Below are 19,365 nucleotides of genomic sequence, written 5' to 3'. Positions count from 1 at the left end.
GAAGTTATCTGACTGTCAATGATAGAAATATCAAGTGTTCAAGGTAGGCTACTGCAGCTCCAGTTAGGTACTAAAAAATAGCTAGTGTTTTTGTCACAATAGCTATTGATTTCTAAAGGTACTAACAACATGTAAAATGTCCAGCACAGTGACAAGCACACTGTTGGCCTTGGATAATTTTCAGTTAACTTTTCAAGAAGCATTTACAAAACTTCACACAATATAGACAGTAAATACTGAATGTCGATTTTAAAAGTTAATAAGAAATAATGTAAATTTTACAGTGATTTAAGATGATTTGAAGTTTGAAAAAGTCAAAACAGTGATCTAGAAAATAAAGACTTTACTGCTTTGAATGAACAAATAGCCAGAGTATGCAACAGGACACCGGCAACAGACTTCTAAATAAAATCTGAGTTTTATTGAGTAAAACAACAGTATTGGCAGCAGCTGAAACTGAGGAAGATCCTATCACTCAAAAATGGTGACTGTTAATATGGTAAACTGTATAAGGCATGACCAGTTGGAACTTTCTCTAAAGGTATTATGGTTCTGATTTTTCAAGACATTTTTTAAAACATTATGAACCAAGAAATACCAGTGTTAGTATCCACAGGGTTGATAAAATCTGTACACATTTTGAGAGTATTTACCTTTTGATGTAAACCTAACTGGCACAGATCCTCCTTGGATATGCAGGGTTTTTCATCAGCTTTCCTAGAAGACAGGCAAATGAGCAGATCCCAAGAGCCTAAATCACCTAATAGCAAAAGAATATTGAAAAACAATTTTTATCAGATATTTAAAAGGCACCATTTAGTTCCTCATATTAGAGAATGTAATTATTTAAATCTTAAAAAATTAGTAACAGTGATTTTGAATATATTTAAAAGAAAAAGTTAGTATTTAAAGTAACTAAAACTCAACTTTTCTAATTTGGCAGGCCTAAAAGTTTTATATTTAATATTGCACTCTAGGGAAAATTCAATTATCTGAAGAGATATTACAAAATTCCTTTAAATGACTGAAATTAGAATACTTTGAGTCTACTATAATTTTACAAATTTATAAAGTCTTACTTGGAGATTGAGAGAAAATAAGATTATAAAGTCTTTTAAGATAGGAGGAAATTGTGAAATCAAGTAATGATAAGGACTCAAAACATCAACTATTTTGTTCTGAGCTTGGGCATTACCACTATTTTTCACAGATCTTAATATCAAATATACTTTTATAAGATTTTTTTCACTAAGAAAAATCTGTACTAGGCAGAAAATAAAATTCAGGAAAACAAAAAAGTCAGGTTTTGTGTGAAAGGAATCTGTGCTCTAGTTATAGACAGCAGAGTTGAGTTCAAAATACAGAATATAACATGGACCCAAGCAAATAATATTTCAGCTATTTCACAAAGGACAAAATTCTTTGGCAAGAAATCATAGTAACTTGCCAAAATAATCCCAGAAGAGTACATTTTTGCATAATATGTAAACATTTCAAAATTAATATTTCTCTCTATATATTTGGGTTTATTTTCTCTCTATATTTGGGTTTATACATACACACACATATATAATACATATATTTCAAGATGTTTGGCATATAATTGGTGCTATAAAAATATTTGTTCAATGAATGAGTCCCTAGCATGAAGTAAACCTCTGATAGGATGGTAAACATTAATTCCTAAAGAAAAAAACACAACAGAAAAATGTACTTCAATTTTTAATGTTACTCAGAGACAACATAGAAATATGTATCTCAAAAATAACCAGAAAAGAAAACACTGGGTAGTATACAGAAGAATTGGTATTACTTGGAAAATTTTCTCCATTTTGGATGGAAATTCAATTTAAAAAATTAAACAATTTCTGTACACATTGCCTCTTTTGTTGATCAATATTGAGGTAAATGTTCATTCCAGTAACTACTTACACAAGACTTCACCAGTCATCTCCTGCAGTTGCTACACTGGTTTCTAAAAAGCTAGGAAATAACCAACTTCTCCAAATCACTTTCTTTTCAAACTTCCCAGAAGAAGTTCTCACTTATGAAGCACAGTGCTTCCCAAAACAGGCTTTATGAAAGAAAGGACTTGTAAGAAAGAGGGATCTACGACAATTAGAAATGAAATTTTACTATCCATCGATAAGTCCTCTTCCGTGTGACAAGTTCTGTGCTGTCTGGGCTACCGGTTCCCCTGTTTTAATTGTCGTGTTGCTAGAGGGAAACCTTTCTGCCAAACAAAGAGATCCAGACAATCGAACTTAAGTTCTTGTCCTACAATTCTGTGTGCTTGATGTATCTCAAGATGCTGGAAGACAGCACAGTAGCTCAAAGGGCAAGGAAAGACAGAGCAGGCGATTTAGAGGTGAAGGAAACCTCATCCATGTATCAGCCGCTAGGCTTTAGCTTGGAAGATCAACCCAGCTCTGTATACCCTCACTTTGACAAAAGCTTCAAACTGATGCCTATAGCTAAAACCAAATACTATATGATGATTCCAATACTTTATTTTTAATGCGCACCTGGCTTTTTCAACCTAAACCTTTTGATTTGGATTCCAAAGGAAACAAAGACTGTTTTTATTCTATATCATTTTTAGTCCAGGAAATAACTAAAACCCTGAAAGAAACCTCCTGTCACAAGATTCCAAACTAAATATTTTAAGAAGATAAGGATATGCAAAGGAAGAGGGATTTCAAATTTTGGACTGCATTGTGTGGGTCTTAAAAACACAGTAGACTTGCTATTCTTCTACATCTAAGGCATGCCCCTCCCCCACTACTGAAGGCACAAACAATTTCTAGAGTTGATAAAAAGAAATAACATGTAAGCCATAAATTTGTAAAACTGGAAGACACGTTTAAATAATTTAAGGTCCTCAACTTATTAAGAGCCTCCTCTAAGCAGAACATTGTACTAGAAAAATAAAAGTAAATAGTAAAAAAGAGCAGTCACTGCCCTCAGCAATCTATTTGAGGGATCTAAACATTAAAAAGAATTTAGGATAACTTACAAAGCAGCACACATTTTCTTGGCATTTATAGTCACCTCTCATCTCTCAAAACTATTAATTAATATTTAAAATTAATAATTTAAAAATAATCTATAGTACATAAATTTCCTCTTAAAATGAAGTAAAGTATAACTGAAATTTAAGTAATCTCTTCATATGTACTTCTTCCCTAATTCTTGCTACTATGGTCTGAAAAATGCTTATTTTTTCCACTCAAAACTTCTATTGTTACCATCCCTGAATCTTACCTCAATGTCTCAAACTGCTATTTCCTAGTTAAATGTTTAGGAAACCTTTTTACTTTCTCTTTATTTCTAGCTCCTGCATTAGAAGTTGACTCCCTCTCCTGCCTCCCAAGCCCCCCCCACACACTTTTTTTTTTTTTGAAGAAAAAAGATTATTTGTTTTATGAGAGGTACTGTGTACTCAAATGTGGTTAAAGAAACCCAAGAGCCACAATGAAATGTAGAAATTGGTCAGAGAACACAGCACATTCACTAGCTAAGTAGACCACACTCAGAAGTTAGCCTTGGAACATCTGAGAAACAAATTTGTACATCAGCAAAATTAAAAATTACTATATATCATGGTGCTTTAGGGCTACATTCCACTAGCTGCAAGCATGAGCATCAGCAGGCAGATGCCCAGGGTCTGCAGCAGAGATCGCAAACCAGAGGCACAGGAGTAAGGCAGGCCCTCAGACCAGCTACATTTGGCCTACATGGTGTTTGTTTTGTTTTCATTTTAAGTATTTGCCAAAATGAAGATGTCAGCACAATTCACATAAAAATTCAGATTTCAGCCTTCATTTGAAAACTTGGAAGCTGAGGTAACACTGGGTCCATTTCCTGCAAGGAAGGCTGCGAGTAGCTGGAGCTGGGTTTTCACACGTTCTCCTGTTTGCCACAGTCCCCCAATCCCCACCTGGCCCCAACTCTGCCTTGGCTCAGCCTCTGATCTCAGCAAACAGTCCTAGACCTGGTGTACAATACTAGTATGCCATTTTCCACGAATAGGTCATTTGCAAATTGATGTTTCATGTTTTAGCTATTAATGAATTAGACTCGTTTGTTAGATAAATTGGTTTTGTTGAAATGACTTTCAGTAAATTGAAATTGGGTCAGTTGGTCGTAGAGGGATGTCTGAATACATACCCTTTGATCTCTAGATTTGGCATGCTCTTCCACAGGGCTGGGGAAGGTCACTTCAACTCCAAGGATATTTTATTGGCTGTGCTGAAGCTGGCAAGGACTGAAGTGTGGCCTCTTAGAGTCTTTCTTGTGGGAAAAATTAGGAGTGGTCTTTTTTGCTTATTTCTCTTCTCTCTGGTTGTAGTGCTGAAGTGGCCCAGTCTCTGCTCCTAGGGTGGCCTGGCCTCATCTCTTTCTCATTCACGCTCTCTCTTTGGACTCTTGTCCACAGCAAACCTGTCTCGGCTGCTGCCACAGCTGTAAATGGCCTAGGACAGGCTCTTTCTAGGCAATAGGGCAAACATTCTTTGTGTCTGAGGGCTGACATTAGAGTGATAAGAACTGAGAAATCAGATGTGTGTTCAGGAAAAAACAGGCAAGGCAGACCCTGACCAATTTGGATGGTGGCTTTTTAGGTTTTCTTGGCATGGGGAAAGGATGACTCTATGTGATTTAGACTTGCTCTTTAGTATACTGTATTAGGATTTGGGGGTCAATGCCACAACTAATAAATAAGAAGTAGAGATAGTACTAATAATAATATCAATAGCTAATAGTTCTTGAGCACTTATATTGCACCAAGTATTGTTCAAAGTATTTGCATTAACTCATTTATCCCACACAATATCCTATTGCCTATGATTATTCATTTTTTAGAGGCGCGGAAAGATTAAATAAGTTGCCTAATGTCACCCATCTAGTTAGTGATGGGAAGAGAATTTAAACACAGGAAGTCTAACCCTAGAGCCCATGTTCTTGACCATTACATCATTATCCCCTTGAAAAACAGAAAGACTACAAAGAAACTGAGCTTCTGATGCCTTATGTGTACTAATTCATGCAGTACGTCCAACAGTACTGTGTGGTAGAAACAATTATGACACATACTTTACAAGTGAGGAAACTGAGGCACAGAGAGGAATTATCTAGCTTTGGTCTAATTCAGTTACTGTCCAGTGCATCTATTTTCCTTTGGGAACCTGGAGGAAAGAATGACTATCTTGGGTGTAATTTGGGTATTCCTAGATCCTCCCCCAGCAATAGTACCCCGCTATATTTTGGCAAAACCACTGGTAATTGAAGCACCTCAAAAAGTTTGTGGAAAAGTGGAACTAAAGGGTAATATGAATTTTTCCACAAACATTTTGAAGACTCCCTCATGTGTTAAATTGTCATGTATAACAGCAGCTAGCACTCACTGCACATGTACTCAGGAACTATGAATATTAACTTGGCCTCCACCTGTTTTTGAAAAGAAATCCCTAAAAATTTCTTAGTTTTGTTGATGGTTTAAAGTATTTCCTTCCCTGTCACAAAGAAACCAGAGCTCTCCCATTGAGCTATCCAAGGTCTTAAATAGAGAGGTCACAGGGCATCATTCTAGAGAAAACAGGATGTGGATGTTCCATTCTCCATCTCAAAATTACAAAAACATGAAAAATCTGCAGGCACCATCCCCAAAACTGTGAAACCAAAGTGCTGGTAACACCAGTCACTGTCATGCCTCCATAATGTTTGCTCTGGAAAAGATGAAGACTCCACAGATGAATTTAGAAGATGTTAGGGTCCAGATTTATTAATTCAGATATAAAACGGCACTGACTATAGTTTTTATCCTTTTCCAAGTGTTCTCAGAAACCAGTTAACATCTCAGTGTTAAAAGTAAGAGCTATTTTTAAAGGTTTTGGTTTTGTTTGTTCTTTTTAATTCAAGCATATGCCCTAAGGAGTGAAGCTGCCTTGAGAATATTTCCATTCTCTCATAGGCAGGTTGCCATGTAAAGCAAACAATCACTGCCTGGCTCACAAGCCACTTCCCTCATTGATAAGGTCTGCAGGATCAGTAATTTAATCCAGAGAACAACAGAGAACTCTGAGATAGCGTCATTCACGTTAGCATCATTCATATAAATGCTGTTTACTGTCAAGGAGTGACAAATTCAGTTTTCTGGCACACTGTATAAAAATCTAAGAATAGTAAGTCTATGTCTGCTTTATTTTTCTCCATAGCACTTACCATCATCTGACAGATTATATATTTCTTGTCTATTTGTTTATTATCTGCCTCCCCAACCCCCCATTTGAATGTGAGCTCCATGAAGGCAGAGACTGCGTTTATTTTCTTCACTGCTATATTCTAAGCACCTACAACAGTGGCTGGAATGTAACAAGTACTTCTACAGGTTCGTTAAATGCATAAATGAGTGAATAACTGAATGTAAGCAGCAAACTAGTTAACTAGAACTCAATCAAAAGGCATCATATTAAAATGCTAATGTAAAAATTAAAAATGGAAGAATAGTGAAAAGAAACATTAGTTTTTAAAAAAGGACATAGAGATATACTTTGGTTCTTAGCTAGTAAGGATAAAGGAGGCAAAGCAAACATGAGAAAAACAAAGTTAACCATTCATTACATTTATAGAAATTATAAAGACAAATAGCAGATTACAAGTGCTTCACATATTGGAAACTTTTCTATGAACACTTACACATTATATTGAGGCACAACAGATTTATAAAGTATGGTCTGGAAAATAAACTTGTCCTAGAACTTCCAGGATACATAGCTAGAAAAACCAAGCCTTGTTTACTAACTCACAGTAGCCGACTATCACGTTCCATAAGGATACTACTAAGATGATTTTCCAAAATTTGTTTTCCCTGAGGGTGAGTACTGAAGATGTTTAATTTTTAAATAATTCACGATATTTCTTTAGAAGATAATATATGAGGACATTTCATATGTTCACTGTTCCATCTCTATTACCCTTCTTTTCACAACTATACTATAAAATTCCTACTGAATAACAAAATCTTGCTTTTTTGTATCCATCCTTTACCAGGATTAGTACATTCATAAATACATTTTTAACTTATTGATGATAAATTAGAGTCTACACTTGATTCCATCACATAATTGTTTGGATATAAATTAACCATTGCAAATATCTATATCTTTTCCTAAATCCCTCAAGTTGCATTAAGCATGTCCTATTCTGTATTCTTGATGTAATCAATCTACAGAACAGTTACATAACACCCATAATTAATTTTATTCATGGTTGTTCTTTAAGGACAAGAAGAATTCACCTTATAGCACTGATTATATTAGATACTTAGTTGATGTTAACCAGGCTATTTCAATTTTCAGAATTAACTTTAAGAGAAATCACATGTACAGAACCTTGAAATCTTCAATGAATTATACAACATGGCCACAAAATCTAATTAAATCTGGCTATTCACCCCAAGAGTGTGGTCATAAGTGTTTGCTTGTTATGCCCCTGGCTCCATATCCTGTAACAGCTGATAATGAAAACTTTCTGTTTCACAACATAGAAATTCTAAACCATTCTTTCCCTTGGTGTCTCAAATCCATGCAAAGGATAAAGTCTTACTGTCCCAATATCTACCCTCTTTCTGCCCTACAAGAGGTTGTGAAGATCAATCAGATAGTTTCTAGAAGAGTTTTGGAGCTCCTGAAATTCTTCCAATCTACCCATAAGTTCAATAAACCAACATTATAATTCAATTTTGCAAATTAAAAAATTCCTGCTCTGGAGAAATTTGCCATTAAGAGAGCATGAAAGGAAATACTCATAGATGAGTTTATTCCTATGAAGTAAACTCTTGAAGCAATGTTTGCTTCAGAAGGCTTGCTAAAGATCCCTCCACAGGTTTTTTAAATGACTTTTTTTTAAAGGTTTTCATGTCATTTATGTAATCTTCTTTTGAAGTGTAACTACTTGTAGGCATGTGTGTATGTGTATAGGCATGTTTAAACTTTCACTGCTTTCAGTTGTCTATTTGGAAGAAAATTCTGATTACTGCATTCCATCAAATTTCTAAATGTCTAAAATGTCCATCAGTTTAAAATACTTTAAAAGAAATTAACACTGAAACAACTTAAACATTAGAATACACCTAGTACTCAGATATTGGTTTCTAATAACATTCTTCAATAAAAGGAGTCAGGTCCTTGGAGAAATGACTGATTCAAGGGCTGGGATAGGAAATATACAAGACACAGTGCCAGAAAGTAAGGTAGTGCTCAAAAACAAACAATCAAGCAAACAAACAAAAGCAGTGATGGAGGTATGTCAAAGAGATATCAGAGCCAATTGGTCAAAGCTACACTCTACCTCCTTGACAGCAGAGTAGCTACGTAACTTATTTGGAATTCTTCTGCACAACATATTTGTCTCTTCATCCTCCTTTATTTGAGCAACAAAATATGTAAAGTAATATTGAATTATAACTCAAAGTATAAAGTAAATATCCATGAGTCCATACTTATGCAAACAAATGACTGACTAAATAAATAAATAAATGAGGATGAAGAGTCAAATCTCTTGTGCAGAAGAATTCCAAATAAATTATGTAGCTACTCCACCATTGAAGAGCTGGAGTGTAAGTTTGTACTCCTTAAGTGTGAACTGCACTTAGTGACACCTTTTTAAAGAATTCAGTATGGAAAGAGAGAATAAAAGAATAACTTTAGAGTGGAAAAACCTGACAAACATTGCCTCAGTCAGATGACCAGGTTTAACATCAACAGTGCTAAGACATGTTGATAGAATATACTCTTGATATGATGTGATGTAAAGGGCACTTCATCTCTGTGGCCATACTCCCCCAAACCACGGGAAAACATCAGGCAAATTCCAACTGAGGGGCATCAAAATAGCTAATCAGTTCTTCTCAAAACTCTCAAGGTCATCAAACACAAGGTAAGTCTGAGAAACCATTACAGCTGGGCAGGAGTAGCCTTAAGGAAACATGATGGCTAAATGTAATGTGGTATCCTGGATGGGATCTAGGAACAGAAAAAGGACATGAAATAAAAACTAAGAAAATCTGAATAAAGTGTGGATTTTAGTTTTCAAAAAGTCTGAATAAACAAATTCTCCAGAGAAAATAAGATGACGATGGTTATGTGACTGTAGCTTGACATAAACTCTCACATACTAATAATTTATCTCTCCAAACTATTTTATACTAAAAATGCTGTATTACAATCAGCACTGCAATGCAGAAAGTGAAAATAAGTGCTTTTTATGCAAAATGCATTCTTCCACAACTAAAAATTCCAAAGATATTTAAAATATAGAGGACTGAAAAATAGATCTAGTTTGGGGTTTAAGACCATTTCTTAATACATGCAGCCCTTCAAATTCCTACCCTTCCTTTACATTTATTACTATTTCCTTCTAAATTCACCTCCTTTGGTAATTTTATTCACATCCAATGCTTTAGCTATTGCTTCTCTGCCATAGATGCCCAAATTCACATTTCTTAATCTTTCTGATGTTTCATAAACCACTTCCAGTTACATTCTAGAACAGATGGCCGGCTGAACAAGTGCAAATCTGAACCCAGTATTTCCTGCCAAAAAATCTGCTCCTCTTTCCATTTTCCTTATCATCAAAGGTGTAGCCACTTTCTCTCCCTCAAACTAGAAAGTATAGGTCATCTTTGACTTGTATTAGCCTCTCGTTCGCACATTTCATTAATTTCAAATCCCATCAATTCTAAATGAGAATTTCTAAGTATTTCCTGGCCTTTCCAAATTCAATCCAATTCTCTAAATCTAAGATCTCACCATCTCTGAAAAGTCTCCTAACTAGTCTCCCTACTTCTAATTATTTGTTCTTCTCTAATCTATCTTCTTCCTTATAGCCAAAATTATCCTCCCAAAATATAAATTTTATCATTGCCTGAACAATACAGATCGAATTCCTTAGCAAAGCAACCAAGGCTCTTCCCATCTGCCCAACCTCGTCTTCTAGTTCTATTTCCCTATGAGCAACCCCCTCCCTTCCATACACACGCCTCCCTCTTCAGCCACACCTGCCCCTTGTTGGTCCCTGAAACTCCAAGTACTTGCGTGCCTTTAGCATGCAGTTCCTGCTGCCAGATGCTCTTCCCCACAACACTTGCTCAAGTAATTATTCTTACACACCAAGTATTCTACACATCACACCTTCCTAGATGCCCACATTCAGAACTGGCCACTTCGTTTTCCATTCTCCCAGACATTTTATTTCTGCCCCTCAGGCTGCTTATACTGTACCTGATATTACACTTAAACATGTACAACCCTGCCACTCAGAAATGGCCCATTAACCCACATGGTTATCACCTGAAAGCTTCGTAGCCATACAAAATTTCAGGCCCCAACTTATACCTTATGAAAGAATCTTCTTAGAAAGAATCTGTTGATAGCAAGATCCCCAGATGATCTGGAAGCACATTTAAGTTTGAAAAACACTAACACACACCTCTGCCCATAGTTCTTTGAGAGGTCTCCCTTGCCTTTGTAATGCTCTCTCCCCCACGCTCACCAATTATAGTGCCCTCCATACAGCTCTTATTTAATAACCTGAGCGTTTAGTGTCAGTTATAAAATACCTGATGCCTGGCTAGAATAACCTCCTCATAATCCTTGTTAGGAGGTTGATGCTTTAAAATGGGTTCTTTTATTATCTGAGTATTTGACTTTACTTTTTGACAGACACTCCTTATACCAAATTTCACAGAATGGCAAGGGAGGTTTTAGTGTATAATTAGCATTGTGACACTTCATTTAACCAAATGTTATTATTCCTTCTTCCTATTCTATTAAAAAGTTGTTTTGCATGAGTTCTTTAAAATGCAATGAATAAAATCTATTCATATCTGGCTTAACATTGTATAATAATACATCAGGGACTGTGAACCTTCTGAGAGGGAGGAGAGAATCTTTGATTTCTAATTTATTCCAAGAATAATTCCACACTAATTCAGCACAGATGAGATTTAAGGCTTGAGAAAATATAATTCACTAACAAGAGAAAAAGAATCAACTGTCTTTCAATGGCTTATTACTTAATATCACAAATATTTTAGGATTACACATCTACTCGTCACATTCTTTTCAATAATCTTTGGAGATTTGTTGAACCCAATCATAACATTTCTGTGAGTATTTACGAGGTAAGTCTTATTTTTCCGTTTTCAAATCAAGCAATAGATAATCTAGTGAGTTTGTTCAAGTTCATTCCAAAGCAGCAGATGTGAGGCATAAAACTCAGACCTCCCAGTAATAATAGTACCAACAATTGGGGGATGCTAGGATTAAATAAGTTAATATTTGCAAAGTGTTCATAACAGCACCGAGTATTTGATAAGCCTTATATAAGTGATTGTTTAATGAGGTAGATACAACCAGATAAATTCTAGATCTAGGCAATGAACTTTCAAGAAACAGAAAGTGACATCTTCTGTGTGTCCTGCCAGCCTATCTAAGGCTTCTGAACAGAGTGGCAAAAGTGTAATTTAGAAAACACAGGAAACAATCTTCTCTCCTAACTCTGCCACACACCCTCATGTTTCTTCAGTAGACATTCCTACCACAGGAAGAAGGTATACGAACTCAACAGGCACTCACTGGTGGTTTCAATCTAAGGAAAAAGAGAACCTCATCAGTAGTAGGCCTCAGTTAAAAATGCATGCTCATAACATAGAACTAAGTTCAGCAGCGTTTTTTTATTGGCACTGCAAGTGCACGTGCTAGAATAGGTGGCATCTGGAGCCCTGAAACACATGATGGAGAGGGACATTTTCATGGTGAGTAGCAACAAGCTCCAAGTGGTAGGGGTAACCTGGCCAACAAGGCCAAGCCTCTGGGACCCTAACTGGGTTCTTTAGATAAAAAGTGAGCTGGGTAATGGCTAAATGGGGCTTTCGCTTAAGACGAGTTTCATCCACTTCACGATTTTCCTAAAATTGGCCCTGCTCCCAGAAGCCAAGGCTGTATCAGAAGTGTCTCTTGAGGCTCATAATTCTGTCATATATGAGACAAAGGATATTTAGGCCAATGTAAAACTATGCCAAGTACTATTGAAGTGTATTGTTCCTATGCATCTAAGAAGCATATTTTATCTCACATATTTTAACAGAATTCTGCTAAATCATAGTTTCATCTAGTCTCATAACATTAATTTCCTACCTTTCCAGAAATGCTTTGAAAATAATTTGCTATTGATCTATTTACTACTGAAAATTTGTATAGCAATCTCATTTCCCTTATTTTATTTGTCCTTATTTAAAATAATTTTCTCTTATTTTATTAACACTTTATTTTAATATTTATATATATATTTTATAATGTTTTGATGCTTTAACTTCTCTCATATTGGCTCCCAGGAATAAGATTGCTGGCTTAACAATGCTAAGTATTTTAAGTTTTACATACTTTTCAGATGGCTTTCCCCCCAAAAGCTGTAATATTTCAATTTTCACAAGCTATGAGAGCTCCCTTTCTCAGAACCTTCACCAGCAATAGCTGATATCACCAATTTTGGGTTTTGCCAGGTAAAAGTGATATGCTATATAGTTTAAGTTGTCTTTCCCTGGCATTTTGTGAGTTTCAGCATCTTTTCTTTTTTGTTTTGCCATTTGGATTTGCTTTTCTATGAACTACTTATTCATATATTTAGTAAGAAAAAGTTTTACAAATAAAAATTAAGTTTTACAACATAGAATTTAGTATAACAAAGTATTTAATTGACGTTGCAAGAAAAAATTTTATTAAAAAATAGAAATTGTATGGGCCGGCTCGGTGGTGCACTGCTACAGTGCGCCGCTTGGGAAGCGCAGCGGCGCTCCCGCCGAGGGTTCGGATCCCACATACAGACCGGTTCCCGCTCACTGGCTGAGCGAGGTGAGGGGGCAACACCGAGGGTTGCGATCCCGTTGCCGGTCCCCGGTCCGGTACGGGCGCGACACTGAGGGTTGCGATCCGTTGCCGGTCATGAAAAAAAACAAAAAGGAAAAAAAAAAATAGAAATTGTGCCATTTTTAACTCCATCAGATTTTTTAAATGTGGTAAAATCTAATACTGATGGTACATGGGGAACAAGCACTGTTGATGGAAGTAAAAACAGAAGTCATCTTTTTGTAGAGAAATTTGGCAGGGAGGACCACAATTTTAATATTTTTACCCATTAACCCCAAAATTCTGTATTATCACTTAAATCTCCAAAATATAATATAAATGAGCATTGAAGCAAAGTTGTATTTTATAGCAAGAAATTAAAAACTTCTAAATATCTATTAAGAAGTACATGGTTTTAAAATATGGTATACCCATATAATAAAATACTGAAAAGAATAAAGCATATATTTTCTATACATTTTCCGGAAACTAGTGTGATATTGTGGTTATATGTATACTTGAATAGAACAACAGGTAAACTCCTCATTCTTGAAATAGCTTCACTTATTAAAGTAATAGTTTCGATATAGGTGAGTCTTGGTGAGATGGGAAATATTTTGCATGGCTGATGGGAAACGCTTTAACTTTTTTAGATAAAATTTTGATGATGTGAATGAAGAGCTTTAAAAATGATTCTCACTCTATTTCAGTAATTTTAATTTTAGAAATTTATGCTAAGTAAATAATTAGGAATATGGACAAAGATTTATATACAAAAATATTGCCAGGGCATTATTTACAACATCAAAACATAGGAAATATGATAAATACATATCTAGGGATGTTGGAAAGATTAAGTAAGTTCAATTAAGTAAACATTAAATAAAACCATATAATTTAATGCAGCCATTTAAATAATGTTTACAAAGTTTTTATGGCATGTGTTTCTGTTATAATAGTAAACTAAAAAAGCAGGCTAGAAAATTGTACAAAATGTATAAAAAGCTTGTAAAGAAATATTTCCAAAATTAGCTATCTGTTGGTGGGGTTTTAGTTAATTTTTCTTATTTATTATTATACTTTTTTTTGTACTTTCCAATTGGAATAGACTTTAAAGATTATCTCATCCAAAAATTTCCACTACATATAAAATGAAAGGCATCCAGAGAAATTATGGAACTTCACCATGGTTTCACATTGACATGCAAACCCTAGCCAATGCTCTACTTTTTTCACAATACCATCTTGTTTCTCTTAGGGGACTTCTAATTATTATTGGGGATAAATCGTTTGTCCATATTTTTGCCTTGATTCTACTATATCTTCCAGGAAGTCCAATGTATCTGAAGACAGTTTAATTCAGCTGCTTGTCGCTATCATTTTCAGATGAGATCATTGGCCTTGACTGTAAAAATTTAACCAACATACACCAAGGTTTTGCCAGTCAATTCATAATTAATGTCTTTTAGCAACTATGTAACTTTAGCAGTGGGGCTTTTCATCAATGTAGAAGGCTCATTCAGGGTCCTGGGGAATCAAATGGGGAATTGTTTGGCCACTCACTTTAAATAGTTTATAGGCAGAACTTCTTTGTGCTTCTGGAAAAAATGCTGAAAATCCATAACAAAGTACCTAGCACAGTGGTTCTCAGTACATAGTCCCAGGACTAGCAAATTAGCATTATCTGGAAACCTGTTAGACATTCAAATTCTTAACCTGCCTTCCCTGCCTAACCTAATCAAGTCTACGGTGAGTAGGGCCCAGCAATCTGTGACTTAACAAGCGTTCCAGACAATTTCAATGCATGCCAAGTTTGAGAACCATAATCCTAGCAAATCAGTAGGTACTATGGTGGAGCTCTGCTAAAATTGTCTTTTAAGCAAACATTCCCTTTACCTTCTGATAATTACAAAATAAAGAGCTAGCCTTTAGAGGAACAGGGTCCCCGGGAGACATCTCTGCTCTCCACACCCCAAATCACTTCTTTGGTCATTCTGATAACAAGGTGGAATGCTAAGCAAGATTTTTTAAATTCCAAAAGTTCTCTGCTCTAAATAGAACATTTTGTTGCATAAATGATGAGATTCCCATATGACTTTCACATTTTCCCTCAGAGAAAGCTGAAACAAGTTATTGTTACTATTAAAAGGTTATCATTAACTCATTGGTGGAATTCTTCTTTCCTGGTAAACAGAGATGGCACTGGCTTGACTGAATCTGGAATGAGGTTATAGAGAACCTTCCCTGGATGCAAGGGTACATGAGTTCTGTTCTTCGAGTGCTTGTGCTCAGACACTGCCCTGAGCACATTTCAATTTGCTTATCATGTGCTATTTCCTATCACGATCACTGATTTTTTCCAAAACCTTGAAGAAGAAAATGGCACTTAAATAACTGAAGGAAAGATTTAGCTATTTTATTAGTGGATTTGTAGGTTTATTTTTTCAGTTGTTTATACATTTCATTGTGTATTTACTAGGTATATGCACTCTCCTGTGTAGAATAGCATATAAATAGATGAATTTAGCACTCCCTGCTTTATACAGGGTTTATAATACAAAAGAGAATATGAAATAAATACAAAAAACATCATTTAAAAAACCACAAAATATACTCTAGGCATTAGAGGTGTACGAATAAGTTTTGATGAGATCTCAGGTAATTTGTTTCCTATTTCTAATTGAGGAGAATTTATGGAAGAATTTATATATTCATTTGGTCTTTAAGAAATGACTGAAGTTTGGATCATTATACAATATATGCATGTATTGAAACAACAAACTGTATCCCATATAAATGTACAATTAAAAAAAATTTAAAAAATATATAAAATACACTGAATTTTCCAGGAAAAAAAAAGAAAGAAGTGAATGAGATGAGAGAACTCTAGGGAACAGAAACCTCAAGAACAATGCAAGGTAGAAAGCTCTGAAATATGATCAAAGGTGAGTAGGACAATTGCTGTAGTTCTCCCTGGCCACACATCAATATCACCTGGGAAGCTTTTTAAAAATATAATGATGCCCAGTCCCATCTCTGTCCCCCAATAGTCTAATTTAATTTTCTGTAGTGGAGCCTGTGCAATGGTTTTGTGGGTTGTTTTGTTTTGTTTTGTTTTTTTAACTTTTAAATTCCCTAGGTAATTCAAATGTGTGGACAGGCCTGAGAACCATGGCTGTAGCAGGGACATGGAGCTGTCTGACACTGTGGCATGGGAAGCCTTGAATGCTAGGCTTAGAAATATGTGTTCTGTTTAGTAGGAAAAAACAGGGAAGTTTTTAATACCTACTATGGTAGCACAAGAGTGAGGCAAAGCAACTACAGGGCAGTTGGAGCCATGGCAGAGCAGAGGCACATCTTACAAGGCTTGGTGACAGATGTGTGTTGTGGTTGGAGAAAAAAGAGGATCTGAGGAGAGCTTTAGAGCCCGAGAGGTTGAGGGAATATGGAACTAAAAACAGAAACGAGTCAGGCAAGAACAACAGATATTGCTGGGGTAGCATAATCCGTTCTGTTTTACACATGTCAAGGCAGTGGGACACACAAATCAAAACATTTAGCAGGTTCCTGGAAAACTTCGACTGTCAAAATTCTGGCCATAGAAGATAGATTAGGATTCGACAGTATTTAGGGGTTATGAGGAGATTAGTGAATTTACAGAGTAGAAAATTTACTGGTAGAGTATCAAGAGGGGAAACAAACAGTTACTGTGGATAAATGTCTTGGAGAATGCCCACATTTGGAGGAAAAACACAAAGAAGGAGGGGGCAGAAAGATGGGAGAAGCAGGCTAAGGCAGATTAAGGAAGTTAAGAGAGAAAAGGGTGTATAAAAAACTCCCAACTCTGTGGCCTCTACTCAGTGCAAGGACAGGTGTTTATCCCACTATGGTTCATACATTTCATCAAGTTTGGGAAACACTGCTGGAGTAAGAGCAAGGAAACTGGGAAATAACTCCAGTGAATTCACATCAATGCTTAATTATTACTTAAAAACATTACATAACTTTCAAGAAACTCTGCTCTTCTACTTATGCTCGAATTTACTCATAACCAAGGATAACGCAACCACAAATATAGTGACTGGACTTTGTAACAAAAAGGAGTTTCTTGGTAAGTTTTAAAGGACAATTTAAGGAAGTGGGGTGGTGATGATGGTGAAACTCAGATAAAAGAGAGTTAATTTAGAGATTGCTAAGAAAAAATATCCACTTTTCCTTAAATGTTTGTTTCCCAAACTGTAGTTTGAACATCCACGAAGAGAGACGCTATTCGGAGGAAGCAACTTTAGCTAAAAAAGATGAAAGATCATAGAGGATACCCAGGGGGAAATATTAATTAACTTGAGGAAAGTCAAGTCTAAAAAGGGAGTGATTGGGGAGGAGGTTTAAATGATATTTACAATATTGAGAGTAAAAAGTAGAAGTGGTATCAAAATTAAAAGGCAGTCTTGGAAATATGGTTAGATGCTCCCAAATCGAAGAAAATGCCAAAAATATTCCAGGCAACTAAAGCTGATAATGCAATAGCATAGTGAACATATTATATCTGGAGTCCCCAAATTCCCCTTTTAGTTAATCTACAAATGTTTTCTCTTAAAGGGTCCCATATGAAGGAGTTTTTCTCTCCTGATGTCTTTCCTCTATCTAAATATAACATAGATATTATTTGTTTTTATAAATCTGCCATTCAAAGCACAGTTTAGTTTGTGACGAAACCAAACAAAAACATCTGATTTCTAAAAAGTCAGTCTTTTTCATTCTGAAGATATATGAAAAGAACAATGACCTGAAATAAATTACTTATTGAAATTCTGGGGCCGGCCCGGTGGCGCACTGGATAGTGCGCCGCTTGGGAAGCGCGGCGGCGCTCCCGTCCGAGGGTTCGGATCCCACATACAGACCGGCTCCCGCTCACTGGCTGAGCGAGGCGCGGGAGCAACACCGAGGGTTGCAATCCCGTTGCCGGTCCCCGGTCCGGTACGGGGGCAACACTGAGGGTTGCGATCCGTTGCCGGACACGGAAAAAAAAAAAAAAAAAAAAAAAAAAAAAAAAAGAAATTCTAATGCTGCAGCTTTTTAAAAAATAAAAGTAGAAGAAAGTACATCTAACAAAACAGTTCAGAGAAAGTATCTTCAAAGTTATATTAAACATTTCTCAACTTTGAAAAAATTTAAATACCCAATCTGGTTTCTATGAAACTTAAAAAGATCAGACAATTAGAAAGAAGCTAGGCTTGAAGGAGAAATGTTAGGGATTTCAGTAAACATCTGGTTGCCATTTTCAATTGTAAGAACTAACCCACTTAAAGAAGCAGTTTAGTTTCTTTGGAGTAAAGAGACACTGGCTTTTTGTTCTCTTTGCACAGTGGAGGGTAAAAGAAACATCAGAATGGGAGGTCACTCCAAGCTCAACTTTTATAAATAAGAAAGTTTTTTCAAAAATTAAAGTAAATTGAACTCAAGTCCTTGTAGTATAAACAACTCAACTGAGCTAAGGTTAAATAAACATTCCTTGAGCTCCAGTGTGCCAATTAAAGAACAAATTCTGTTTGGTCGTAAATATATCGGTAATTCTATAAGCACTGAGGAAAATAACAATAAACCTGAGCACACAATTACCATGTGTCATAACACAATAAAATAGAATGGCACAGACTTATAAGTTTCTTTGATTCAATTTCTTTTTTTTTTTTTTGCCCGTTTGATTAGCTGAAATACAGAAGCACTTCTGAGACCGTCCAAAGCCTATTACTTGCATAATAAAAAACGTATGTTAGATGTGTTCGGGGCCAAACACCGACAGGCAAAACACACTGTGCCTTTTAAATGTGACCTTTACTCTTTTGTCTTCCTGCTAAATAGCCATATAGCATATGAAACTCAGGAAAGCAGCGGGGTGCTGGTGTGGGGCTGGAGGAGAAAAGGCAAAGAGAAGTTCATTAGGCTCCAAGTTTTAAATGATCAGTGGAAGCATCTGCTATAAATTTGCACTACTAACCAAAGGAGACCACCTCCAAATTTGCTTGATTTTCCTCAAATTTGATTGATGTTTCTCCACTTCTTCCTTGCTCTCTGCTCCTCTCTTCTGCCCCTACAACACCAGACTAAAAGCAAAGACTCAGGAAAAGGAATCCCTACAATGATAGAGATTTAAATTTTTGCCTTGCTTTTTCTTATTCTGTGGGTATAAGTGTTATATTGCATCATAGAACTGTAGAGTTGAAGATGACTTCAGTGGTCATTTTTCTCATGCTTCTACATGACGTAGCAACTCTCTTAGCAGCATCCCAGACTTGCTTTTTTTTTTTTTTTTCCTTTTTTTTTGTCTTTTTCCGTGTCCGGCAACGGATCGCAACCCTCAGTGTCGCCCCTGTACCGGACCGGGACCAGCTACGGGATCGCAACCCTCGGCGTTGCCCCCGCGCCTCGCTCAGCCAGTGAGCGGGAACCGGTCTGTATG

General features: G+C 36.0%; 1 protein-coding gene across 1 annotated transcript in view; it reads right to left on the bottom strand.

Moving 5' to 3' along the window:
* LOC103586167 (cadherin-like and PC-esterase domain-containing protein 1) overlaps positions 1-19,365 on the bottom strand; it is a 97,428-nt gene that overhangs the window by 40,164 nt on the left and 37,899 nt on the right. Inside the window, exon 3 of the mRNA XM_008567342.1 lies at positions 654-760. Coding sequence (XP_008565564.1) covers positions 654-760 — 107 coding nt within the window. The remainder of the gene's footprint in view (positions 1-653; positions 761-19,365) is intronic.

The sequence above is a fragment of the Galeopterus variegatus genome, unplaced genomic scaffold (genome assembly GCF_000696425.1).
Source record: "Galeopterus variegatus unplaced genomic scaffold, G_variegatus-3.0.2 Scaffold311, whole genome shotgun sequence".
NCBI lineage: Eukaryota > Metazoa > Chordata > Mammalia > Dermoptera > Cynocephalidae > Galeopterus > Galeopterus variegatus.
Note: the sequence above shows the minus strand (reverse complement) of the source record. Positions and strands in the feature narration are given on the sequence as shown.